Raw genomic sequence first — 27,240 nt, 5'->3', positions numbered from 1 at the left:
CGCGGAGGGATGGGCGTGCGAAGCTGTTTCCGGCGGCTCGCTCTGTTGGCGGGTCCCAGACGCGCCCAGGCTGGGTGAGTCGGCGCAATTGCATTCCTTGTCGTCAGGGCAAGGGGCCCCCAGAAGAGATGAGAGGCGTGGGCGGCTCGGGGCTGTTTTCAGTGCCTGGCTCGGGACTTGGTCCCCGCGGATGCGAGTCGAATAGCCGAGCACCACAGCCCCTCCAGCCTGCTCCCGAGCTCCAGTGTTGGGCCTGAGTTAGGCGGCTTCCCCCCAGGACTGGACCCGCCTGCCGCCTCCCTAGTTTCCCGAATAACCACTTCCTGGGACCATCCCCCCCCCCCCCCCCCCCCAGTTCTGCACCTTGAAAGCCTAGAGTCAGTGACAGAGGCTGAAAGTGTTGTCAGGGTTTTGGACTCAGATGGCAGCTCAGGGTTTGTCCTCTGTCTGGGACCGCGATTTCCCATTGGCTGTCCAAATGCTGGGGTCTGAGGGAGGAATGCTTTTCCAGTGTTCACTGCTGCTTGGGCCAGCCAATGGCCTGACACCTGTCCAAAAGCTACCGAGGAAGCCAGCGTCATCCCGTTCTGACCCCGCCCGGAGGTGGGGGGAGGTGGGGCTAGGGAGGGGCCTAAGGGCTTTGCTTTGCTTTGGCTGAGGTGGACTTCTGGAATCCTTATGACTTAGGGCAGCTATAGCCTATTCTGGAATTTAGATCCTTGTGAACAGGGGTTCAGTTTTTCCCCTTGAAATCCTTTCTCCTAAACCCTGTCTCCTGCTTCCGGTTAACTGCTTCGGTTGCTTTCTTTGGTTCTACCAGTACTTTGGCCCGAGCCCCTGGGGGAAGACTATTTCGGAGTTTACCAGGACTTCTAGTTTAACCATGTTCCTAGTCCCCTTCCTTCAGCACTATCACAGTTGTGGTTTTATGTGTGGTTATTTGTCTCTTCTAGGTGTCTCATGAAGGCAAACTTCTTGCAAATTCACGGTTGCCTCTCCCGTGGTTTAGTTGAATGTGTGGCAACCATTCTTAATGTGTTTGTGAAGTGATTCAACCCCGCTCCCCCACACAGGCAAGGGGCTCGGTGGCTGATACTCAAGTGTCAGGGCTGTGTTTGCCCAAGTCTGGTGTCCCTGTATGCCTGGGGTTGGTGGTGAAGAAGCAGGGGATGCAGAAACCCCTGGATTACTCTGGGAATTGGGAGCCTCCTCCGCCCTGACCTCTCGTCTTTTCATAATTTCTCACAGGTGTCTGAGTCAAGGCAAGTGGACCCCACCCTCCAAATCTGATGGTAGGAAGCCTGGCTCCCTGCATCCCCCACTGGTTCTGTCAAGCCTCCACTTCCTACTTTGGGGATCTGCCTTTCCACTGGGCCTGAACACAGTTCTAGCTTTGGCCCTCCCTGTGGCTCTTGCCAGGCTCAGTGTCTGAGGCAGGGAGTAAATGTCTACCCAGACCAGAGCCTAGCTGTGCCTGTTCAGTGGAGAGGAATTATGATCACTACATGGACTAAGTCCCTTCTCTCCACTATGATGGAGAGGAATTACCATCACTACATGGATTAAGTCCCTTCTCTCCACTATGATGGAGAGGAATTACCATCACTACCATGGGCTAAGTCCCTTCTCTCCACTATGATGGAGAGGAATTACGATCACTACCGTGGACTAAGTCCCTTCTCTCCACCTTTGATTTAAGAGTTGAAAGGACCCCTGTGACTCTAGTCCGATCTTATGGGTCACCTGCCTGAGATATGTTGTAGTGCCAGATTGGAGCTGGCACCTACGGACTTCTGTCCTGATTTCAGGAGGCGGTGACATTTGGCGACGTGGCTGTGCACTTCTCTCAGGAGGAGTGGCAATGTCTGGATTCTGGCCAGAGGGCCCTCTACAGGGAGGTGATGCTGGAGAACCACAGCAGTGTGGCTGGACTAGGTGAGGCTACACCTGGGGATCCAGTCCATACATCCACCACTCACCTGTCAGAGACAGGGGATGTGGATGCTAACTGCCCCGCCTTAGGGGCTAAACCTTGAGTCTGAGTGTGCCAGCCCTGTTCCAGGCTTTATACATGTCACCACCCAGCTTAGTCCTTACTAGGTAGGGACACTTCTGGGAACTAGTAAAACCTCTGTTTTTCCTAAGCTTATTAAATTACCATGTGAGGGCCGGGCGGTGGTGGCGCACGCCTTTAATCCCAGCACTTGGGAGGCAGAGGCAGGCGGATCTCTGTGAGTTCGAGACCAGCCTGGTCTACAGAGCTAGTTCCAGGACAGGCTCCAAACCCACAGAGAAACCCTGTCTCGAAAAACCAAAAAATAAAAAATAAATTAAATAAATAAATAAATTACCATGTGAGAAATAGAACCCATACTTGAAATAGCTTTAAAACGCACACACACAACAACAACAAAGAAAAAGAAAAACAATCTTTTTGTTAGCTCGAGGAGTCTCCAGAGAAAACTGTTCTGGAACCAGAGTGTCAGTGATACCTTGAGTCCAATCTTTCCTTTGGTCCTGCCGTCAGATCACTCCCGTTCTTGCTACCTTCTCTGCAGGCTGCTCCAGCACATACCACTCTGTAGTTTGTTTCAGCTTCGTGGTAAAATGTATGTCTTACCTGCTGGTTGCTAAGCGTTTCACCTGCTGCTGAGCCCGCTTCAGGGCTGGCCCCATCCTCATGTTGGCGTCTACAATATGGGAGTATCCTGAGTTCTTGAGAGGATGCCTGGGCTGGTGCGCCAGGAGTGGGGTAGGTGGGGATGGGAGGAATTTGGCTTACCAGGTACTTCTGTCTGTGTTAGACCAGGTCTATAACTGTTCATCCCATACAACCTGACAAAACCCAGTTTTCTGATGTCTTAAGTAGTATACAGCAAGGGCTGGAGTGTATACAGGTCAGTGGTTGATCATTCTTCTGTCGCACACAAAGTTGTTCTGGGGTCAATCCCTGTACCACAGAGAGCAAAAAGAAAAACAAATCAAGCCAGGCGGTGGTGGCGCACGTCTTTAATCCCAGCACTTGGGAGGCAGAGGCAGGTGATCCCTGAGTTTGAGGTCAACCTGGTCTACAGAACAAGTTCAGGATAGTCGGGGCTACACAGAAACCCTGTTTTGAAAACAATACCAAAACTAAACTAAACTAAACAAGACAAAGGAAAAGAAAGCAAAACAACTTAAGATTGTGTTGGTTTTGTGTTTGTCTAGTCTTTGAGAGTTTAGGCATCCTGTCATATCCTTGCTTATTACTCTGTTAGGTTCTGAAATCATGTACTTGTGTAGCGCTTTTGCCTTAGAAAACAAACAACAACAAAACGGATTGTTGTGCCTTGCTGACTTGTGGGTGTTTAGATGTTCAGTATATCTTGTGTTAGATTTCACCAAAACCAAGGCGACATGTTAAAAAGCGCATTATTAAATGTACTACTGATTTATACCACCCACAATTTAAACACACTCAGTACTTTGCAAGTGCTATCTTAGATTCACATATGACGTATCACACGTCGCTCTGATAGGAAGAAAACACACGGAGTACAGTGGCCAGGACTTGCTCGATCGTCCCTCTCTACTTTCCCTGGGGTCCTGGGCTGCCAGGAATGATGATGGTTTTCTTTCTTTGTTAGGGTTTAGCCTTCTGTAGGGTCAGTCCCTAAGCTTTCTTGCCTAGTATATAGTGGCCTTTTCTTTTGTGAGTTGCTCAGTGAGCAGCAGCTTCATCTGCATGTTGTCTTGTCTCAGACCCTTTGCACATACACCTTCAATGTGCCTGTGAGGAACCGCGCTCCATTAGGCAAGCTACCCAGTTTCAAAGTAAATGTTGCTCTTTCCCCGTAGTTTCTGCTTCGACAGTAGCTTCACGTTTCAGCGCCAAGTTACTGAATGTTTTTTTTTTTTCTTTTTGAGATAGCCACCTCACTCTGCTACCCAGTCTGACCTAGAACTCCCGGGCTTGTAAGCAGCCCTTCTGCCTCCGCCGCCTGAGTGGTTGCTGAGATGACAAGTGTATGTGTATCATGGCACTAGCATAGGAGAGTTTGGAAGAGTACAGGGTAAATGACTTGCATGTCTCTCTGTGATGATGCTAATGTTCAGCTGCAGCACTGGTTAACTGAGGTTCTAGCCACACCCACACGGGCACACTGGCAGCCTGTCCTTTCTACCACCAGGTTGCTAGGAGGCTAATGGTGGTGACACACACCTTTAATCCCAGCATCGGGAGGCAGAGGCAGGTGGGTGCTAAACAAAGAAACCATGTCTCAGAAAAAAAAAAAAGAAAAAAATATACCTAACGATACTTGCATTATTTTCTCCTCTTCTCATGTTAACTTTGGTCATATTTCTTTTTGAGAAATGCTGTGAGTTTTCTGATGAGCGTGGGGGCCTGCCTTTACTTAAACTTGAACCTATTACTGTACCATTTGTTTAACGTTTTGATATAGTGACATGATACCCTTCACAAGGTTGACATTCACGAACCTTTCAGTTGAGTTGCCAAAACAAAACAAACAGACGTTTCACATTTCAGTCAAGTTCATGACTTTTTCTTGGGCCTCATTCATCACTGTCTTTGTCGTGTGTGACAGTGGGCTGCAGGTTAGACATGGCTGATGGATCTCGCAGACGCCTTTGCCTCTTTTTCCATGTTGTGAGAAGCCAAACGCTATTATCTTTTTTTTTTTTCAACGTGTATGGGTGTTTTGCCTACATGTATGTCTGTGAACCGCTAGAACTGGAATTATAGACGTTTGAGAGCTGCTGTGTAGGTGCTAGGAGATGGCCTGGAAGAGGAGCAAATGCTCTTCACTGTTTAGCCATCTGTCTAGGCCTGCTTTGTGGATCCCTGATTGGATCAACACCTTCCTCACTTCTATGAACTGGCCATAAATGGAGTCTGGATCCAGTACTTGTGATTTGAAATCTTCTTCATTTATTTAATTGCTTACTAATTTTAAGGTTTTTTTTTTCTTGGCTACCCCTACCTCTTGGAGTATCCTTGTCTTTTGAACTGGGGGAAGAAACGGCCGTGGCTTTGCAGAATGTGGTGCTGTCTTGGGCTTAAGCTTCCTATGCCTCTTGTACCCCAACTAGATCTGGCCTCTTCTTCAGTGACAGTGTTCCCTGAAGACTGTGGAAGTCTGGGTGCCCCTTCCTGTCTAATCTAAGGAGCTAGAGTGAAGGGGCTGCTATGTATCCAGCCTCGTCCCTCATCACCCTCCCGATAGGTTCTGCATAGTCTAGCAGCTCCTGTTCTTCATGACTGGGAGCGAGGAGCAGGACTGACTCCTGGCTGTGTTTCCATCCTCTCCTTCTCTGCCTCACACAGCAGGATTCCTGGTCTTTAAGCCTGAACTGATCTCTCGACTGGAGCAAGGACAAGAGCCATGGGTCCTTGACCTACAGGGAGCAGAGGGGACAGAGGCACCATGGATTTGCCAGACAGGTAAGGCCTAGGCCCTGTTACAGAAGGTCTGAATAAGGACCTTTCCCCAGGGAGAAAAATCAATGTTAACTACTGGGTGTGGTCACTCAGCCAATGGCTTAGTGTTCGTATCTGTTTTGTCACATGATCAAACATTCTAACTAAAACCAGCTTCGGAAGGAAAGGGTTCATTGTGGTTTACATTTCCAGGCCCCAAGTCAGGGCAGAAACTGAAGCACAATGGATAAACACCGCTTTCCATCTTACACTCCGGTTGTGTTCAGCCCACTTCCTTGTGCAGTCTGGATAAAACTGCCTAGGTCTGTCCATAATAAATCATCAAACAAAGACAAACAAAAAATCAAGACAAACTCACAGATGGCCACAGGCCAACCTGACCTGGGCAGTTTCTAGTCGAGGTTCCCTCTTTCCAGGTAATCCTAGACTGTACCAACATGACAGTAACCATCACACCTATAGCAAGGCTTGCCAGATGTGGGTTTGCAATTTCAGTTCTTTTCAGAGAAGTCCACCTTAGAGGCCAGCCATGGATAGGCTGAGCACCCAGTTCTGCTCTGGGATCTTCCTGCTAAGATACCACCTCTTCTTCAGCCAGGGTCTCAACATTCCTGTCTGTGTTTTGGTCAGACACCCTTGTTGTCTTCACTTGCCAGCTAGCATGTTTGCAGGTCGCTGACCTGCTCTGATGAATTCTGTCCTCAGACTTGTTCTGTCCAGTCTGTTTTGCTTACTCTAAGATATTCCCTCCTCAGTGCCCTATAGGGTGAAACACTTCTTGTAGACCCTCTTAGGACATGAAACTCTCAGCCCTCTGCCTTGTAGACAGAGTATGCCATCACTGTCCAGTGAACTAAATTGTGAGCATTTCCCCTTCTATCTCCTTGCTACACTTCCCACTGGGGTGTTGTAGTGCTGACACTCCCACAAGGCACTGCTCATCTTCCCACTGGGGTGTTGTAGTGCTGACACTCCCACAAGGCACTGCTCATCTTCCCACTGGGGTGTTGTAGTGCTGACACTCCCACAAGGCACTGCTCATCTTTCCTCTGGGGTGTTGTAGTGCTGACACTCCCACAAGGCACTGCTCATCTTTCCACTGGGGTGTTGTAGTGCTGACACTCCCACAAGGCACTGCTCATCTTTCCACTGGGGTGTTGTAGTGCTGACACTTCCACAAGGCACTGCTCATCTTTCCACTGGGGTGTTGTAGTGCTGACACTCCCACAAGGCACTGCTCATCTTTGCCTTCTCCCCGAGCTCAGATGTCAAGAATGTTTCTACTTTGTGCTTGTTTCAGATTCTACTATTAGAACCAATCACAAGCAGACCTGTGAGTACATGAACATTCCCGAAAAGCAGATTCCTGCCTTTGGAGACCATTTGGATTCCACAGTCTTGTCGGAGAACTGCTCGAATAGCCTTGGCCTAGGAGTGAGTGGCTCCCTTTCCCAGCAACATCATCTCAGTAATGAGACTATGGCTCCCCAGGACACTGTCCAGGAAAGCAAGGAGCTACAGGCCACTGTTCTGGGTTCTCAGCCTGACAAACAGAGAAACAGTGTGAAAGGGACATCAGAAAACTGTGAAGAGTGTGGTAGAGTCTTTAAACCAACTCTGAACCTGGATCCATATGTGGAAGTGAGTGGACAGGGAAAAGCATACAGATGTCAAGAGTGCCAAAGAAACCTAGCTGACTGCTTAGAGGAGACGCACACAAGTAACTGCCTTGGGAAGAAGCCTTATGAATGCAAGGAATGTGGGAAAGTCTTCAGGCTGTGCTCACAACTCAACCAGCATCAAAGAATCCACACCGGAGAGAAACCATTTAAATGTGTTGAGTGTGGGAAAGCTTTCCGTTTGAGCTCAAAACTGATTCAGCATCAAAGAATCCACACAGGAGAGAGGCCCTACAGATGTGAGGAGTGTGGGAAAACCTTTGGTCAGAGCTCAAGCCTTATCCATCATCAGAGAATTCACACAGGAGAGAGGCCCTATAGTTGTCAAGACTGTGGGAAAGCCTTCAGCCAGCAATCACAGCTGGTCAGACATCAAAGGACTCACACTGGAGAGAGGCCCTACCCCTGCCGGGAGTGTGGCAAGGCCTTCAGCCAGAGCTCAACTCTAGCCCAGCATCAGAGGATGCATAGTGGGGAGAAATCTCAAATGCCAAGAACTTCAGGGAACTCAAGCCTCGTTGCCCATGAGGGAAATCACACTGTAGAGAAGCCATTCAAGTGTGAGGAGTGTGGCAAAGCTTTCAGGTGGGTGTCTCGCCTGAGCCAGCACCGGCTGATCCACACCGGAGAGAAACCTTACAAGTGCAACAGGTGCACCAAAGCCTTCGGTTGTAGCTCCCGGCTCATTCGCCACCAGAGAACTCACACAGGAGAAAAACCGTTTAAATGTGACGACTGCGGGAAGGGCTTTGTCCAGGGCTCCCATCTTATTCAGCACCAGCGAATCCACACCGGGGAGAAGCCTTACGTGTGCGATGACTGCGGGAAGGCCTTCAGCCAGAGCTCCAGTCTCATTTATCACCAGAGGATCCATAAGGGAGAGAAGCCGTATGAATGCACGCAGTGTGGGAAAGCCTTCAGTATGAGCACGCAGCTCACCATCCACCAGAGGGTTCACACCGGAGAGAGACCCTACAAGTGTAACGAGTGTGGAAAAGCCTTCAGTCAAAATTCAACCCTTTTCCAACACCAGATAATCCATGCTGGAGTGAAGCCCTATGAGTGCAGTGAGTGTGGAAAGGCCTTCAGCCGGAGCTCATACCTCATTGAACACCAGAGGATCCACACTCGAGCCCAGTGGTACTGTGAATTTGGAAACACGGTTGAAAGTGACACTTTTTTGAATTCTAAAAAAGTGAACACTGTAAAGAAATTGCACCAGTGTGACGAGTGTGACAAGATTTTCAGATGGCGCTCACACCTGATCATACACCAGAGGATCCACACAGGAGAGAAGCCTTACACATGTAACACTTGTGGCAAAGCTTTTAATCGGAGCTCCAGGCTCACTCAGCACCAAAAGATTCACATGGGATAAATCATTCACCTAAGTGTGTTGGTCACTTTTCTATTGCTGTGATGACACTACAGGCAAGGTAAATTTAAAACGTTTATTTGGGGGGGCTGGAGAGATGGCTCAGAGGTTGGGAGCTCTGGCTGCTCTTCCAGAGGTCCTGGGTTCAATTCCCAGCAACCACATGGTGGCTCACAACCATCTGTACTGAGATCTGGTGCCCTCTTCTGGGGTGCAGGTATGCACACAGGCAGAACACTGTATACATAATAAATAAATAAATAAATAAATCTTTAAAAAAAAAGTTTATTTGGGGCTTACAGTTCCAGGGAGCATCATGGCTATCATGGTGGGGGCAGGGCAGGAGACAGGCAGGTAGGCATGGTGTTGGAGCAGTAGCTGAGAGCTCACATCTTGAGACAGTTACTAAGCAGAGAGGACTAACTGGGAATGGAGAGGCTTTTGAAACTCAAAGCTCACCCCCAGTGACACATCTCCTTCAAGACCACACCTCCTAATTTCCCAAACAGCTCCACCAACTGAGGGCCCAGTGTTCACACATACGAGCCTATGGGGTCGTTCTCATTCAGACCGCCACACTATAAATATGTAACTGAATAAACCTGAAGCCTTATTTTATTTGAGTAATTTATGCTAACAGAAACTTGAGATTGCTGGGGGAGATTCAGATTTGTTCTCAAAAAATATTCTACTTATGAAAATAATGTTTTGTTTCTGGAATGTTTGGCATTCATCCATTAAGTAAAGTGTGCGTCCCACTCCACGTGTAGCTGTGTTTTGAACTTGGAGGAGATCTCTGTCCTACAGATGAGAAATCAATATCAGGATTTCTTGTAAGAAGCAGCTTGAGTGAAGCCACCAAACCCGGGTCTGCTGGTACATACTTGCCATCCCAGCACCCAGGAAGATGCAAACAGTCACAGAGACCCTGCGTTTACATAAGTAGTAACCCCAAATGTTTTCCCTCTGGACCAGTTCCTTAACATAAGGGAATAACCCTGTAACTCATTGAAAAGGAAGCCAAAAGCAAAGATGCTGGAATTCATTTCACCTTATCCCTTCTCAGTGTCCTGTCTGAGGTACTAACCGAGGGCTGAAGTGTGCTATTCAAGTGCTCTACCCCTGACTTACAGCTTTACCCCCAGTTGATGCCTCTGAAAATCTGTCTCCACCACAGCCACTCAGGACCGCATCCCCCTTATTCTGAGAGGCAGGTATGGTTCCTGAATGCTTTTTAGGTGGGGATGGAACGCCAGCATTAGGAATACACCAATGCTAGGTTTAGAAATACCATGGCCAGCCGGGCGGTGGTGGCGCACGCCTTTAATCCCAGCACTCGGGAGGCAGAGGCAGGCGGAACTCATAGAGATGAGTTCCAGACCAGCCTGGTCTACAAGAGCTAGTTCCAGGACAGGCTCCAAAACCACAGAGAAACCCTGTCTCGAAAAACCAAAAAAAAAAAAAAAAAAAAAAAAAAGAAATACCATGGCCAGGAACTGGAGAGATGACTCCGTGGTTAAGAGCACAGGCTGTTTTCACAGAGAACCTGGGTTCAATTCTCAGCACCCACATGGAAGCTCACAATTGCTGGTAACTCCACGTCCAGGGGATCTGACACGCTCACACAGACATGCAGGCAAAATACCAATGCAGAAATGTAGATACCAATGTAGAAGTACCATGACCACCTGACGAGGGCTTGAAGTCATGTTGGGGTTCAGGAGCTTGCTTATGTGACCCAGAATATCTCCCATTCTAAAATCCGAGCTAGTTATCTGAAAATGTTCTGCCGTAGGGGTAGTCATAAGAACTAATATGCAGATGTGTACATCAACACCCCAGGTAGAGGAATGATAAGAAAGCACCGTGCACATCCTCTCCCTCAATTACAAACAGCAGACCTACACTGTTGGGGTCTGCAGACCCTGAATTTCCTGTGACCCCTTACCTGCCGGAGTAAACAACTTATTTTTCTATGTTTGCAGCTGCTCTGAGCACAAGACCCTCATGAGTGCCTGATGGCAGGGGAGTGGTTTCTGGTGGGCTTGCAGCTCAAAAATCTCAACAGTTAGGGCATGGCCATTAGTCAAGGAGAGCCCTATATAAGCTGCCCTGGAACACAATATAGGGGCATTCTTGTTTCAAGGATACCCCCCCCCGTGTGTGTGTGTGTGTGTGTTTCAATTTCCAGCCCTTGCCCGACTCACAAACCATCCTGTGGTGCAGGCGCCACACCACACTAGCACCTACCCAGTTCTTCACCAGCCAGGGGAGGCCAGAGAATGGACGGACAGTCTGGACCAAGGGAAGGACCACAAACCATCTGTGTTCTCCCGATGTGTGTCCCTCAGTTCTGCTCCTGAATGTCTACCTAACAGACCTTTTGAGGCCACTGTCAAGAGGGGAATGGTTCAGGCTGTGGAACACTGTGCCATGACCCAGGACGCTGGAATTGGGGTACACGGAATGAGATGGGAGAGTGGCGCATGGGCCACAGCTTGTAAGCCCAGTTAGGATTTGGCATTTTATTCTAGAATATGGGATGCCACTCGGAGAACCTTACAGGGCCGTTTAGGTTTTCTTCCTAAAGCTTGAGCTTGGATTGGAACCCTGGGCCTTGCCTTATTCCTGCCATTGAGCCACACTTCTACCCTGGGGTTGTGTTTTGTAAAGCACCTTGGCTGCTCAAATTGGGTTTGGAGGAGGGCTAACTATAAAAAACAGAAGATGAAGCAGGCCGTGGTGGTACATGCCTTTAACCCCAGCACTTGGGAGACAGAGGTAAGTAAATCTCTGTTAAGTTTGATGCCAGCCTGATCTACAGAGCGAGTTCTAAGACAACCAGGACTACACAGAAAAACCGTGAAAAACAAAGGATGAATTCATTTAATTTAAATTTAAATTGAAACTAAGTCTTGGTTTCTCTCAGTGGATTTGGACAGCATGACAATTAAAACATTTGGGCTGGAGAGATGGCTGAACAGTCAAGAGCACCGGCTGCTCTTCCAGAGGACCTGAGTTCAAATCCCAGCAACCACATAGCGGCTCACAACCATCTCTAATGGGATCTGATGCCCTCCTCTGATGCATAGGCACACATGCAGATGGCGCACTCATACACATAAATAAATCTTTTTTAAAAATTCATTTTTCTACACAACAATTTAACCAGTTTTCTAGCTCAAAGTCCCAAAGCCTTCCAAATTCGTTTAAAAAAATACATGATCAGCCCTTCACAGTAATAGACGACTCCCTTGTCCCATCTTCTGCCTCAGTTACCGTCCTGTTACTGTGAAAAAGCATCATGTCCAAGGCAGCTTATAAAAGGCAGGGTTTATGGCTCCAAAGGGATAAGTCATTATCAGGTGGGGAAGCAGGGCAGCAGGCATGCGTGGCACCTGGAGCTGGAAGCTGAGGTCTGAGGGCTTATGTCTCAAACCCCAAAAGGAAGCAGAGAGAGTAAACTCTAAACGGCAAGCATCCTTATATTTTTCAAAATATTTTTATAACTTTTATTCTTATTTTATATGCATTAGTGTTTTGTCTGAATGTATTCCAGATCTTGGAATTACCACGTGAGCTGCCACGTGGGTGCTGGGAATTGAACCTGGATCCTTTAGAAGAGCAGTCAGTGCTCTTAACCACTAAGCCATCTCTCCAGTCCCGCCTCTTTATTTTTAATTCAATTATTTTTTTTGTTTTGAGACAGTCTCTCTATATAGCCTTGCCTTATATAGAACTCACTATGTAGACTAGGTTGACCACAAACTCAGCGATACTTCTTTATCTCCCGAGAGCTAAGATTAGAAATATGGGCCAGCCGGGCGGTGGTGGCGCACGCCTTTAATCCCAGCACTTGGGAGGCAGAGGCAGGCGGATCTCTGTGAGTTCGAGACCAACCTGGTCTACAAGAGCTAGTTCCAGGACAGGCTCCAAAACCACAGAGAAACCTTGTCTCGAAAAACCAGAAAAAAAAAAAAGAAAAAGAAATATGGGCCACCACACGCAGCTGGCAAGAGTCTTTAGACTCTCAGAGCTGACCTCTACTGATGTACTTTCTCCAGCAAGCCGTACCTCCTAAGCTCTCCTAAGCAGCATCACCAAGTATTTAAATGCCTGAGAATACAGGGACATCTCGTTCACATCACATGTCACAGTAGAGTTTATTTTTATTTTTTGAAAGATTTATTTATTATGTATATAACATTCCTTCCATGTATGCTTGCATGCCAGAAAAGGGCACTAGATCTCATTACAGATGGTTGTGAGCCACCATGTGGTTGCTGGGAATTGAACTCAGGACCTCTGGAAGAGCAGTCAGTGCTCTTAACCTCTGAGCCATCTCTCCAGCCTCGCAGTAGAGTTTAAAAAGGGGTTGCTTGTGTACGCCTTTGGGAGGTGGTTTTCTATGAGTTTGAGGCAGACCTGGTTTATATCCTAGGTTAATTAGGACTACATAGTGAGACCCTATCTCAAAAAAGAAAAAAAAGAGGGTTGATATGGGGCTTGGGATGAGGTGGGCTTCAATGGCTTTGCCGAGCCCCATGATGGATAGAATCTTTGAGGTAGAACCTCTGGAAAAGTGAAGTCACTTTGGTTTGTAAATTGGGTTTGTAAAGTGTTGAAGCAATCAAGAGGGAATGAGGCAGCTTACAGTTGTCCCTGGTTCCAGTCCAATACCCTTTTCTGGCCTCTGATCAGGTGTGTATGTCAAGCACATACAATATTCAGGCAAAACTACATACACATAAAATTTAAAATGAATGAATGGATGGATGAGGGATTGGAGAGATGGCTCAGAGCACTAGCTGCTCTTCCAGAAGACCCAGGGGTTTGATTCCCAGCACCTCTAAGGCAGCTCACAACTGTCTGCAACCTTAGTTCCAGGGCATCTAATGCCCTCTTTCGACCTTCATAGGCACCAGGCACACAGTGTTACACAGACACACATACATACAGGCAAAACATCCACACACACAAAATAAAAAATCAATCTTAGGAAATAGCAAAGAGGTAAAACAGGCAAAGGGGTCTGTTTAGGTCACTCAAAAGAAAATAAGGCAAAATCTGTCAGATTTTGTCAAAATTTGCTAGAATTTCTAGGGGTTCTGTTCTTAAAACAGGGTCTCACTTAGTGCAGGCCACAGGCATCGGCATGGTCCCGATGGCTGCCCAGAAATTGAATAGCTAAGCCAGGCTGGCCTACATTTCATACAGATCTGCCTACCTGTACCTCACGAGTGCTGTTTTTGTTATTCTTGTTTTTTGGATTTTTTTTTCTTTTCTTTTGGTTTTTCAAAACAGGATTCCTCCGTGCAACAGTCCTGGCTGTCCTGGAACTAACTTTGTAGACCAGGCTGGCCTTGAACTCATAGACGTCCACCAACCTAGGTCTCCCAAATGCGGGATTAAAGGCCTGTGCCACCATGCCTGGCCTGAGCGCTGGCTATAAAGACGTGAGTTGTCGCCTGGCCCATCTAACTATTTTAAAATATGTAATTCGGTAGCACCAACTACAACAATTCTAGCGTGTGCCCTCATACTGGACCGCCTATGCGCAGGACAGGTACAGCTTTGAGTAGGATCCCGGAAACTGAATGACTTCTGCTTCCTCTCCCAAAAATCAGGTCAGAAGACAGCGCCAGAGTCCTGCTGCCCCTCTGCGCGTGCGCGGCTCCGGAAACCATAGAGGTGCCCTATCAACGCTATCCTAGAGTAGCCCGGAAGTGTCTCTGGACCCTTCCCGAGGTCCGGTCAACTTCCTGCTTCTCCAGCCGCGGTAAGCTATCAGTGGACAGCTTCCTCCAGGTGCCGAGGGCTTTAAAGGAATGGTTTATATTTGTAAAGTGAGACCATTAGGTCTTCCAGAGCTATGATAAGAATTCGGGCTTGAGTAGGGGAGGGGTCTCAGCTGCATTGTCCAAATTCACTTATACTGCTTACGTAGGACTTACGCGTGCACTTCTGTTTCTTGGTTCTTTTTCCTGCCAACTGCTGATCTCTGGACGGCCTCTCTTCTAGACTCAGGTGGACGGACTCCTTTGCCATCCGGTCTCAGTGCCACCTTCCAAGCACGTGTCCCGTTTACTGTCTATCGTTGGTGGCTCATGTGACCAGTGACAGGCGGATGGGGCACCACATCGAATCTCATTTTTTGATACATGAAGCCCCTGGCCAGTGAGTCACTTGTCTCTTCTTCACTTCTCCAGGCAGTTGTGGTTAGCACCTTCTCTCCGGACTGATCAGGAAAGGGGAAGCAAGGATGTCTGCTTTGGGGGCTGCAGCTCCGTACTTGCACCATCCAGCTGACAGTCATGGTGGCCGAGTCAGTTTCCTGGGAGCCCAGCCTTCTCCAGAAGTGGCGGCAGTGGCTCCGCTCATGAGGGACTTGGACAGGAGCACCTTCAGAAAGTTGTTGAAGCTTGTCGTCGGGGCCCTGCATGGCAAAGACTGCAGAGAAGCCGTGCAACAGCTTGGTGCCAGTGCTAACCTGTCGGAGGAGCGGCTGGCCGTCCTGTTGGCAGGCACACACACACTGCTCCAGCAGGCTCTCCGGCGGAACCCTGCCAGTCTGAAGCCAGAAGCCTTCCAGGACCAGCTCCAGGAGCTTGGCATTCCTCAAGATATGATTGAAGATTTGACCAGTTTGGCATTAGGGAGTCAGCGCCCACTTCTCGACGCCGTGGTCCAACAGCAGGGGTCCTGGCTGCCCCACCTGTCTGACTTCCGGTGGCGGGTGGATGTGGCCATCTCCACCAGTGCTCAGTCCCGCTCCCTGCAACCGAGTGTTCTCATGCAGCTGAAGCTCACGGATGGATCCGCACACCGCTTTGAGGTACCCGTGACCAAATTTCAGGAGCTGCGGTACAGTATAGCCTTGGTCCTTAAGGAGTTGGCCGAACTGGAGAAAAAGTGTGAGCGCAAACTGCAAGACTGAACCCTGGCAGTGGGTGCTGAAACTGGTACCAGAGCTCACAGCCCCCAGGTCATGAAGCCCACCTCATCTGAGGGACTGCGTGTAAGGATGTATTTTGTTGAAGGGACAAGACAGCTGTGACTTTCGGACTTTTGGGGTTTGTTTTTATGAGTGAACTACGGGCACAGTGGCACAATTTATACTCTCAGCACTTGGAAGGGTGAGGCCGGAGAATGGTTGAGTTTAAGGGCAGTCTGGGTTACACAGCAAGATTCTATTTAGGCTAAAGAGGTAAAGCAACTATTAAAAACATGTTCATGGGCTGGAGAGATAGCACAGCGGTTAAGGGCACTGGCTGCTCCTCCAGAGGTCCTAAGTTCAATTCCTGGCAACCGTATGGTGGCTCACAACCGTCTTTAGTGAGATTTGGTGCCCTCTATTGGCATGCAGGTAGACATTCAGGCAAAACACTATACATAATAAATATATCTTTAAAAAAATAATAAAACATGTTCTTCTACTTGGGTGTTAAACCTTATACTTGCCCCTTCCCTAGCCATTGCTATGTGCAACTGGACGAGGCCATGTGGAGTTGTAGGGTTCAGATAAGGACCTATTACAATATACAACAAGGTTGCTCAGCCTGACCTGAGCCCTCTGCTTCTTTTGCTTTGGTGTGTACATGTCTTAGTTTTTTGCCTTAAATTCCTGCCTTCCTGAAGATGACATCCTGGTGGGGAGGCAAGAGGGGGAGACATTACAAATACTAAATATGTAGTACATAATGCTTAGTATGTATGACATTAAATGCAGATTTTAAATATTAAAACATTAGTATGGGCCTGGAGGATTGGCTCAGTGGTTAAGAGCACTTACATGTGAGTTCATCTCAGAACCCACATGGTGGTTCACAATCTTCTGTAATTCCAGTTGCAGGGGATCCAGCACCAAGACGTCAGGCACATATGTGGTACACACACACACTTGCGGGCAAAGCGTTCGTTCATACTCATAAAATAATAAATCTAAAACAAAAAGCCCATGAGTACAGCTTGTGACAATGAAGAGTCCAATCAGAGGATGACAGGTGTTCTGGAAGGTGGGCCATATGACAAGCTTGGTCACAGGGTGGTTTTGAACATGTAGGTGTTTATGCAAATATAGATGTGTTCTCTGCAGGGCCATCAGCTGGTGCACCGGCTGACGGTGAGGTAAAGCCACTCGGTGTTAGCGGTGCATTTAATGTATTATGACTTTTGAATGTGTCCACTGGACTAGCCTAGTACTTTAGCCCTCATCTCTCCATGGGTAGTTTAGAAGCATGGCACGCCTTTAATCCCACGACTTGAGAGGCAGAAGCAGGTGGATCTCTGAGTTCAAAGCCATCCTGGTCTATAGAGTAATTTCCAGGCAACCACCCCTACACAGAGAAACCATCTCAGAAAAAGATAAAAAGATAGCTTCGTATATTACTGTGGAGTAAGGAGATTGTAATATGGACAAACATTGATTTTTCTCAAAAAAAAAAAAACCTGACACAAGTACAGACTTATAAGCCAATAAGTTGGCCCTTATCTGCACCCCATTTTATTGAAAGGTTTTGTTTTGGAGACAGGGTTTCACTATGTGGGTCAGGTTGCCCCCAAGGAACTCAATCCCAACTGAGTCTCTTGCATGTAGGAATTAATTGGCATGTGCCATTAATACTCAGAATCCAAAGTTTTTGAAGGGCTCCCAGGAATTTTTATCAGTACACATTCTGAAAATACCTTTTGTAGGAGTGTAACATAACAGAATAGCAGTCAGGCGGAGGTGGCACACCTGTTATCCCAACACTCCAGAGATGGGAATCTCTGAGTTTGAGGCCAGCCTGGTTTACAGAGCAAGGTCTAGGACAGTCAGAGTACATAAAGACAAAACAAAAAGAACAGAATTGCAAGGAGCTTTACGTATAGCATAGCAAGATGAACTATCATACCCGGGGTGCTCAATAGGCAGCATTCTTGGGAACTTGGTGTCCCTGTTACTACCTTCAGATCACCTCTGGAGAATGTTCACTCTAACATCTGACAGCCCTGGGGTTTTAGTTTGGTACACTTCTGTGTTATTCCTGTGTACTCATTTGACCTCTTCAGTAACCAATGAAAAAGATCCTTTTGTCCCTACATTAAAACGAAGAAACTGATGTTTTTGTCTTTCTCAAGGTCCCATAAAGTCAAGTAACAGGGCTCCTTATCTTTCAAGGTCACATTTTGCACAAGAATCTAGGATTTTGCACAAGCCGTCCTAAGTGCTGGTGCCTGCAGAAGTGAGAAGTGTCAAATTTCTTGGAGCTGCAGTTACAGACAGTTGTTATCCACCTGACATAAGTAGGTGCTGGAACTGAAGGGAGTCCTCTGCTGGAGCAGTCTGCGCTGCTAACCCCTGAACTATCTCGACAGCCCCTCAATTCCAGATTTCTGCTGTGATGCACTCTTGGCAGAGACAGAGCCAATCTAATCTCTTAGTTTGAACGACTCTTTCACAGAGTCCATCAGAAAACACAGATATTTATATAACAATTCATAACTAGCAAAACTATAGTTATGGAGTAGCAACAAAAATAATTTTATAATTGAGAGTCTCCACAAAATGAGGAACTGTATTAAGGGGCTATGGCATTAGGAAGGTGGAGAACCAGTGATTTAGGATTTATAGTCAGACCCCTCAGAGAAAGTTTAACACATCTCTAAGGCGACCCTCCTAAACATCTGAAATCTTCATTCCCCTTCAACTACTCTACCTGTTCCAACTGGCTTCTCCCCTTAGCCCTGAGTAGGAAACCAGCCTCGTTTGACATCCTCATCCTGGACCCACAGGAGACTGACAACGGGCTCCTTTCCTGTTGCAATCTTCTACAGTTGGGATATTCAACAACCGCCCCCCCCAAGCCCGTGTGTTGACATCTTGATCAATAGGGTGCTACCACTGGGAGGTGGTAGTCACCGCGGTGACTTTTTTCTTGTGCTGAGATGAGCAGTTTTGCTCTGGCACAGCCTTCCACCATGATGTGCTGCTATGTAGGCTCGAGGAATTGTGGACTGGAAACTGGAGCAATATAAACCTTTTTACTTTGTAAACCTACCTCGGATAAAAAAGGGGGGCAGAGGGGGTCAGCATGGTGGCTCCGTGAGTAAAGATGCTGGCTGCCAAGCCTGAGGACCTGAGTTAGATCCCAGCAGCCCACGTGATGGAAGGAAAATGCCAACTCACAAAAGTTGTGCTCTGGTCCGCTTATGAGCACTGTGGCATGCTCCTTCCCCAACAAATTAAAGACATGCAATTTAAAAATTTTTTTTTTTTTTTGGTTTTTCGAGACAGGGTTTCTCTGTGGTTTTGGAGCCTGTCCTGAAACTCGCTCTGTAGATCAGGCTGGTCTCGAACTCACAGAGATCCGCCTGCCTCTGCCTCCCGAGTGCTGGGATTAAAGGCGTGCTAAAATTTTTTAAAACTATCTCAATATTCATTATGGAGTCGTAAACCCAACACGTCCTCCTGCAGGGACAGTCTACGGCTCTCTATGGCCAGGTTATGGAAATCAATGTATGCTGAGGCAGGAAGGGTCAGGCATGGGGGAGCTGTTGTTCTGATTCTTCTGACTAGTTGCAAACTTTGGGGTACGTGAAGTGTGTGGTCTAGATCTTCTCGGGGTCCCTGAAGCCTGAACCTGCGGTCAGTTAACACTCTTCCTAGAACTGTCTCGAGTCTCCGCTCGGCATCTAGCTCCATGGTTTTCACCTCGGAGCCCATTCTTCGCACAGGTGAAAGCAAATCATGGACTTCTCTGACGTGAAAGACAGGAGCAAACGTCGCAGGGCACAGGACTGCATTCTCAGGATCTGAGCTGCTCGCAAGCTCAGTCATCGCATCTGTAGCAATACCAGTTTGTGAAAATATCTTTTACGTTTAAGGAGTTGGAACTTTAGCTGGACCTCGTAGTCATGTTAATAATACACTTGGAGGCCGCTTAAAACAGCGGGACATCCTGTCCTGTACTCAGTCTGGTTTTTTTTTTTAAATGTGTAGCCCAGGCTGGCCTTGAACTCGTGATCCTCCTGCCTCCTCCGGCTCCTTCAGCAAATCCTACTGCTCAGTCTGTTTTCTCTCAAGACGGGGTTTCTCTGTTGTAGCCTTGGCTGTCCTCGAACTGGCTCTGTGGACCAGGCTGACCTCGAACTCAGAGATCCACCTGCCTCTGCCTCCCGAGTGCTGGGATAAAAGGCATGTGTCACCACTTTGGGGTTATCTGTGATGTATTTAGCCAGCACAGAGCAAACATGGACAGCACAGCAAAAAAAGAGACCATCTCAAAAGAGTTTGGTTGTTTTTTTTAAAAACAGAGTAGATGAAATCTCAACGTGAGACTTTCGGGTTCACCAGATCTGGGACAGGCCCTGAGTATACAGACAGGCCAGACAGTAAAGTGTCACAGGGACAGAGGAGTTGAATGCATGACAGCAGCATGGTTGTCACCTCATGTGGGCCCCAAATGACCACAAGCATGCTTGTACCTATAGTGGTGGCCACTCTGTAGATCAACAGTGAGGCCACTGCTGCTGACTAGAGGCGTCTGTCTAGTCTGTCCTAAGGCAGAGTTCTGCTCCTTGAAAGCCTGCAGCAGGAACACCAAATAATCCAGGGCTCTGGTCCTTAGGTCTTGTAAATGTGAGCTCCTATCCTATAGCAGGCTTTCTGGGACTGCCAGTCCCCAAATCATGATACACACTTATTATTAATTATGAATGCTCAGCCTTAGATTAGGCTTGTTTCTAGGTAGCCTTTGTTTGTTTACTTGTTTTATTTGTTTTTCGAGACAGGGTTTCTCTGTGGCTTTGGAGCCTGTCCTGGAACTAGTTCTTATAGACCAGGCTGCCCTTAAACTCAGAGACCCACCTGCCTCTGCCTCTTGAGTTTTGGGATTAAAAGCACTAGCTTTTTTTTTTTTAAACTTAATTAGCCCATTTCTATTTATCTCTGTGTTGCCCTGAGGCTCGTTTATCTCATCGAAGTACTAGTACTGTCCATCTGTTTTCCTGCTTCCTCCGTGTAGGCAGGCACCCAGTTCCCTCTTTCTTCCCACCTGCCAGCCCTGCCTATCCTCCAGCTGCCCTTTTTTCTCTGCCCGCCAGTCCCACCTATCCCTCCTGTGCCAAGCTGTTGGTCATTCAGCTTTTTTATTAGATCAATCAGGTGCCTTAGGCAGGCAAAGTGAAACAGCAACACATCTTTGCATAGTTAAACAATTATTCTGCAATACAAACAAAGGCAACATAACTTTACATAGTTAAACAATTATTTTAATTCACATTACCCTATGCATTTTAGGTTATCCCAGGTTTTCCTCCTCTCCAAAGTGAGAGGACTTGCATTTATGACAAATTACATGAGACAAGAATTACTTAAAAATAATACTAAGGGGATGGAGAGATGGCTCAGTGGTTAAGAGCACTGAGTGCTCTTCAGAGGACCTGGTCTCAATTCCCAGCACCCACGTGGCAGCTTGCAACTGTTTGTAACTCCAATTCCAGGTGATCTAATACCCTCACACAGAGTATATACAGATAAAACACCAGTGCACATTAGTTAAATAAATCTTATTTTAAAAGTAATACTAAAAGGAAATACACAAGTCATTTGTTTCTGACATTACATTTGAAAAGCAGGGATTAGCTGACTATGGCTGAAACGAGGGGTCGTGCTTAGCCCAAGCAGAGACAGAGCCTAACCGCAGAAAGGTGAGCCCTACCCTGAGTTCCTCAAAAGGCCATGCCCAGTGTTTGCCATCTTTACCCACATTAGCCATGGGTGATGCATGTCTATGGAACCCCTGCTTCAAGTCAGGCTGGGTGGCCTTACAAGTAGGTGAAGGCTGATATCTGGACAGGGGTGGACCACAGTCCTCAAGACTGTGGGAGGATACCTGCTAGAGCTTTGTCTTGGGAACCCTGTAGGGTCATAGATAGCTTTCTGGCTTACTCAAGGCCTTGCTACCACTAGCACACACCTCACCCCACTGGCCCACAGGACAGTTTTGGAGGAGTCTAACAAGTATGTGTAAGTGTTTGGTCCCTGTTGGACTCTTCCTCTATAGCACCCTTCACTCTGCTTCACTTCTGGGCTGACTCAGAACGCCTTATCCTGCCTTGGGTGACTTGATCTCCAGTTCTGCAGGTCCTTGATCCCTGCCACCCCCAGCTTCGCTGCCCTTCTGGAATGCCTCCCATGCACCAGCATCCTGTGGAACTTGAGTGGTTAATGATGGGGTGTCCCTTCCTCCTCAGAATGGTACTTTTAGCCTCTGCTGTGCAGTCTCCCAGTTTGAGTACCAGTCTCTATTACCAACTGAACCCTGAACCCTCATTTATCTCCCCCTTTGTCTCCATGGCATCGCCTACTAATAGGGTTCACACAAATGAAGACCCTCTCTTTGGGGGCTCTGTGCCACCAGAGACATCTCCAGGGCATTTTCTTGGCAAGCAGCCCCTCCTTTGTCTCGTTCCTTCCTCCCCTTTGCTCTCTAGGGTCTTTGTCCCCATCTTTGTCCCAGTTGCTAAGCTGAGGTCATGGACTTTTGGATTCTCTGCCAGACCTGTTGAGGACTTGGCAGGTGGCCTTCTGATTCCTAAATTCCAATCTCCCTCCCCTTCCCTTCTTCCTTCTTATTCCCTCAAGACAGGTTTTTTTTTTTTTTTTTTTTTTGTGTAGCCCTGACTGTCCTTGAACAGACTCTCTAGACCAGGAAGGCTGCCCAGGTGCCTCTACCTCTGGGAGTGCTGGGATTAAAGGCGTGCACCACCACCGCTCGGCTTCCACATCCCAATCTTCTAGTTGTGCAAAGCACTACGCTTCCAGAGTCTATACGTCCAATCTCCTACGTCTACCTCGGAGTTACAACATCGGGAGACTCTCGATTTATATAGAAACCCTTGTTTGAGCCAAGCTCGGAATCTCAGGTTCTGCAGCTCAGTTCTGTGTGGCCCTGGACAAATCCTTCCACCTCTGGAAGCCTCCACCTCTGGAAGCCTTCACCGCCGCCCACCTGCCCTCCATAAAACTCCTGAGTCAGTTTCCCCAGAGGCCGCTTCTCCCAAGGGCACCTATGTAGGTTACAGGTAAGCCTCAGAGCCACTAGCCGGTAGAGACCAGGACTATCCGCGCGTGACTACAAGCTCCGACAGGCATCGCGCCGCGGAAGAGGCAGTGCCCCTTCCGGCGCCCCGCCCCGGAAGATAAGGCTGCTTGCCGCCGCGTATTTCCTCTTTCGGCCGTGCTTGCCGGCAGGTAGGTTGTGTACAGTTCGTTCCCGGCTTGAAACGATCCACCGCCATCTGCCACCGTCACCTACCCGGTGGTCTGTCATGCTGCCTGGCCCACTCATCTAGGACAGGGAGGGAGGGATGGCGGCGTCTGCGGCCTTGGGAGCTGGCGGGGACCTGGTTTTCTGCACGCTGAATGTGAACCCTTTCCAGACTCGCCGCCATGGGCCGTGTGATCCGAGGGCAGAGGAAAGGCGCCGGTTCTGTGTTCCGCGCGCACGTGAAACACCGTAAGGGCGCCGCGCGCCTGCGAGCTGTGGACTTCGCGGAGCGGCACGGTTACATTAAGGGCATTGTAAAGGTATGAGGGCACCGGCTGGGGCAAGCAGGGCAACAGGGTGCCTCGAGGAGACCGTCTCACCTTCTCAACCTGCCCCATAGGATATCATTCATGACCCCGGTCGCGGCGCTCCCCTCGCCAAAGTGGTTTTTCGTGATCCCTACCGGTTTAAGAAGCGGACAGAGCTGTTCATCGCCGCAGAGGGAATCCACACCGGGCAGTTTGTGTACTGCGGCAAGAAGGGTGAGCTTTAAGGCGGGGAAGGACGGGCTGGGCCTAGGACTTAGAATGCTGTGCCTCATAGTGTGGGAACCGTGTGGCTTCGCATTGCTTTTGGCTTTACCGGCCGCTTGGTCACTTCTCTCCACAGCCCAGCTGAATATCGGCAATGTTTTGCCCGTGGGCACCATGCCTGAAGGTACTATCGTATGTTGTCTGGAGGAGAAGCCTGGGGACAGGGGCAAGCTGGCACGAGCCTCCGGGAACTATGCCACAGTCATCTCCCACAATCCGGAGACCAAGAAAACGCGAGTGAAGCTGCCTTCAGGGTCCAAGAAGGTCATTTCCTCAGCCAACAGAGCTGTCGTTGGTGAGTGCCACAGAGGAGTGGAACCCTCCAGACTGGGTGGTCAGCATGTGAACAGCCAGCTGCTAGGCCTGGGACCTAGAACCAGATTTCTCATTTCCTTGTTCTTGGGGGCACCAACTTTGAACACAGGATACTCGTGTGGGTTGAATTGTAGAATAGTACGATATCTACTTTGTGGGTTTCTTCCAGCATGGGCTGTAGAGATGGCTCAGTGGATGGAAGCAATGGTTCTCTAGAGAGCAACCGGGTTCCTTTTCTAGCTCAGAGATGTAACTCGAGTCCCAGGGAATCTGGTGCTCTCCTGGTGTCTGCACAAATGTGCACAGGTCTGTACATGCATCCATATACAAACAATTTAGGTGCACTGTGACCTAACCTAGAACCTGAATCCTGTGCTTGTGTGTGGTTCTTTTAGAGAAAATGAGGCCAGTCAGTATTGGGTGACTTCTAAAAGATGTCCATGAAGTGGGACATGAGTCAGATTCTCATGTTTGGTTACTTGGGAATGTTTCACAACCGGCCAAACTCATGGCTGCTCAGGGTAGGTTCCGAGGATATATGTTCACAGAGAGCGTTTTTTGTTTTTTTTTAATATTTATTTATTATGTATACAACATTCCTTCCATGCCTGCCTGCATACCAGAAGAGGGCACCAGACCCCATTACAGATGGTTGTTAGCCACAATGTGGTTGCTGGGAATTGAACTCGGGACCTTTGGAAGAGCAGTCAATGCTCTTAACCTCTGAGCCATCTCTCCAGCCCCCCACAGAGAGCGCTTTTGTTCAGTGGAGTTTGCTGTTTGTATGGGAGGTGTCTTCAGAGGCTGAAGGACCAGTCCTGAATGACAGATTGCAGAGTAAGGGGTTCCCTAGCTGAGGTTTGCTGAAATGCTCAGGCACCTGGATGGTACATTTCCTTGAGGCTGACAATGGTCTTGGGGTTGTAGATTCCTGGCACAGCACTAATGGGGGTGGTATTTGAGACCCGAGGGCTTTGTGGTGCACATCTCAGAGGTGTCCTTTATTTCTGCAGGTGTTGTGGCTGGTGGGGGCAGAATTGACAAGCCTATCTTGAAGGCTGGCCGTGCCTACCACAAGTACAAGGCCAAGAGGAACTGCTGGCCACGCGTACGTGGTGTGGCCATGAATGTAAGTAACCAAGAAGTGGGCGTGGGATAGTATTCCTGTGCTGGGAGGATCTGCAGCAGGGAGGTCCTAGGCAGGGGGTTCTGCCAGCCTTCCCCAGATAGGTGAGATTATTACCTTTACTCTAACCTCATTCTCTATCTCTCTACAGCCTGTAGAGCATCCCTTCGGAGGTGGTAACCATCAACACATTGGCAAACCGTCCACTATCCGAAGAGATGCCCCTGCTGGACGCAAAGTGGGTCTCATTGCTGCCCGCCGGACTGGGCGACTACGTGGAACCAAAACTGTACAGGAGAAGGAGAACTAGAACTCAGGAGCTAATAAAAGTATGTCCTTTGGCTAATAGGCTGTGTGTGAGCCTCAATTTTCTTTTTTTTTTTGGTGGGGGGAATCCCTGCCATGTAGCCCCTTGGTACAAGGAAGTGACCTGAGTGTGGGTCAGAAGATGACATGCTAGAGGGCATGTGAACATGGTGTGCTGGGTCCTGGAATTTGGGTGGGTCCTCATTTTTATTGTGTATATTAGTGTACAGGTACATTGCAGAGCCTGACTGGATGTCAGAGGACTAGGTGTTCTCTGGAGATTGAACTCAGGTTGTCAAGCTTGGTGGCAAAGCATTTTACCAATTGAGCCATCTTGCTAGCTCAATGAGTTAAATTTTCACTAGGGGTATTAGGACATCCTAGATGAATAAATTTATGGCGCTATTTTCTCAACACAAGCTAGAGCCATTTGGGAAGAGGGACTCTGAATTGAAAGAACCTCTCTACATGCTTGGCCTATAGGAAGTCTACTGGGCCTTTTCTTGATTAATGATTGATGTGGGAGGGCCACGCCTGGGCAGGTGGCTATGAGTTATAAAAGAAAAACATTGAGCAAGTCATGCAGCATCTCCCTTAGCACCACTTACATGTGAACTGTGATGTGGATGTGAACCCAGTTAACCCTTCTCAAGCAGCTTCTGGTCACGGTATTCTATCAACAGCCATAGCAACAAATTTGTGCCAATATCGACCATTTTGGTGGGAGGATTGTGGGCTAGGAGATGGCTGAGTTTTCAGGAACTCAGAAAATGGTAGTACAGATGGTGTTTTCAGAAGGAAGTTTTGAGAAACACAAAAGACTAGAGGCAGATATTTGGTTTTTCGACAAGGGTTTATCTGGCCCTGGCTATGAACTCTAGAGACCTCAGCTGCCTCTTGAGTGCTGGAACTAAAGACATGCATCACCATGCCTTCTGTTTTGAGACAGAATTCCACTATGTAGCTGTGGCTGCCTTTTCTAGGACTAGAGGCATATACCACCATGCTGGTGAGAATTCAGTTAAGAATCTGTTCTGCTCAGCTGAGAGGAATTTAGCCAAGATACTAAAACCATTAAAGTCAATCGTTGCTGGAATAATCTGGCTCAGCTGGGCTTTAATTAGTTGTGATTAAGAGATTGGTGTATGCCTTTAATCCCAACAGAGGCAGCCCTGGTCAACAATGTGAGTTCAGAACAGCCAGGGTTACACAGAAACCCTGTGTGTGTGGCGGGGGTGTGAGGAGGGCGCGGTAATCACCATTAGGGTGAAACCTGGGAGGTGTTTGCCTATTTAGGGTTAGCATCCAGAAAGAAGCTGTGGTCCTGAGGCAGGTAACTGAACTCGATGTGTGGGTTCAAGCTGAGGCTTGGCACTGAGAGGCCAGTGAAGATGCTGCCTCAGTTGTAGAAGCCCTAGGGCTGAAGGGCTCCTGGAGAGAAACCCAGGCCTGGCACCATATGGCAGGGTTAGAGCTCTTGAATAGATGCTACTACCACAGGACCAACAGGTGTGTGTGAGTGGATCCTACCTGAACTTTATGAAAGCAGCCATGAAGAGCAAGCTAGTAAGCAGTGTTACTCCATGGCCTGTATAGGAGTTTCTACTTGACTTCCTGTGATGTGGGAGTGAAATAAACCCTTTCTTTGCTAAGTTGCTTTGGTTATGGTGTTTCATCAGGACAGATAAGACAGACACCAAACAGTTTACATAAATTCTCACTAATGTATATTTTTCCTTTTCCAAACACTTAGAGCTGCCATTTCAGAATATTTCATAAGAATATTTTAAAAGCCGGGCGGTGGTGGCGCACGCCTTTAATCCCAGCACTCGGGAGGCAGAGGCAGGCGGATCTCTGTGAGTTTGAGGCCAGCCTGGTCTAGAAGAGCTAGTTCCAGGACAGGAACCAAAAAAGCTACAGAGAAACCCTGTCTCGAAAATAAAAAAAAAAAAAAGAATATTTTAAAATATTAGTTTTATCTATGTGTGTGCATATCACACACTCTTGCTTGGATCTCACATGGAAGCCTGTGGGAGTTGGTTCTCTCCTCCCACCTTGTGGGTTCTGGAAAGCAAACTCAGGTTATCAGGTTTTATCCACTGAACCCATCATCCCTCTGGCTCAAGAATTTTTTTTAAAATGATACTTTACATA

General features: G+C 48.1%; 3 protein-coding genes across 5 annotated transcripts; all 3 read left to right on the top strand.

The window, feature by feature from the left end:
* Window positions 1–14,162, top strand: Znf7 (zinc finger protein 7). Of its 2 annotated transcripts, XR_005976140.1 has the most exons (6): window positions 1–74; window positions 1,249–1,292; window positions 1,809–1,935; window positions 5,327–5,443; window positions 6,741–8,555; window positions 14,122–14,162. XR_005976140.1 is itself a non-coding variant. In XM_041671681.1 (5 exons), the coding sequence occupies exons 2-5, from the start codon at window positions 1,290–1,292 to the stop codon at window positions 8,495–8,497; spliced, it is 2,004 nt and encodes a 667-aa protein (XP_041527615.1). In that variant the 5' UTR covers window positions 1–74; window positions 1,249–1,289; the 3' UTR covers window positions 8,498–8,687. The 2 variants fall into 2 exon arrangements, 1 of the variants encoding a protein (XP_041527615.1); XM_041671681.1 differs by lacking the exon at window positions 14,122–14,162 and having other exon boundaries at window positions 6,741–8,687.
* A 62-nt stretch (window positions 14,163–14,224) lies between these two features.
* Window positions 14,225–16,259, top strand: Commd5 (COMM domain containing 5). Of its 2 annotated transcripts, none has more exons than XM_041672211.1 (2): window positions 14,225–14,273; window positions 14,704–16,259. In XM_041672211.1, exon 2 carries the CDS (start codon window positions 14,757–14,759, stop codon window positions 15,429–15,431), a length of 675 nt encoding a protein of 224 aa, XP_041528145.1. In that variant the 5' UTR covers window positions 14,225–14,273; window positions 14,704–14,756; the 3' UTR covers window positions 15,432–16,259. The 2 variants fall into 2 exon arrangements, with proteins under 2 accessions (XP_041528145.1, XP_041528144.1); XM_041672210.1 differs by having other exon boundaries at window positions 14,256–14,302.
* Window positions 16,260–22,592: 6,333 nt separating this feature from the next.
* Rpl8 (ribosomal protein L8) lies at window positions 22,593–25,128 on the top strand. The gene is made up of 6 exons (XM_041672245.1): window positions 22,593–22,730; window positions 22,919–23,066; window positions 23,147–23,288; window positions 23,416–23,634; window positions 24,668–24,783; window positions 24,932–25,128. The coding sequence occupies exons 2-6, from the start codon at window positions 22,929–22,931 to the stop codon at window positions 25,088–25,090; spliced, it is 774 nt and encodes a 257-aa protein (XP_041528179.1). The 5' UTR covers window positions 22,593–22,730; window positions 22,919–22,928; the 3' UTR covers window positions 25,091–25,128.
* The last annotated feature ends 2,112 nt before the right edge of the window (window positions 25,129–27,240 follow it).

The sequence above is a fragment of the Microtus oregoni genome, unplaced genomic scaffold, assembly GCF_018167655.1.
Source record: "Microtus oregoni isolate MIOR12 unplaced genomic scaffold, Mior012 000022F_ref0000154, whole genome shotgun sequence".
NCBI lineage: Eukaryota > Metazoa > Chordata > Mammalia > Rodentia > Cricetidae > Microtus > Microtus oregoni.
This window is presented reverse-complemented; position numbering and strand designations above follow the sequence as displayed.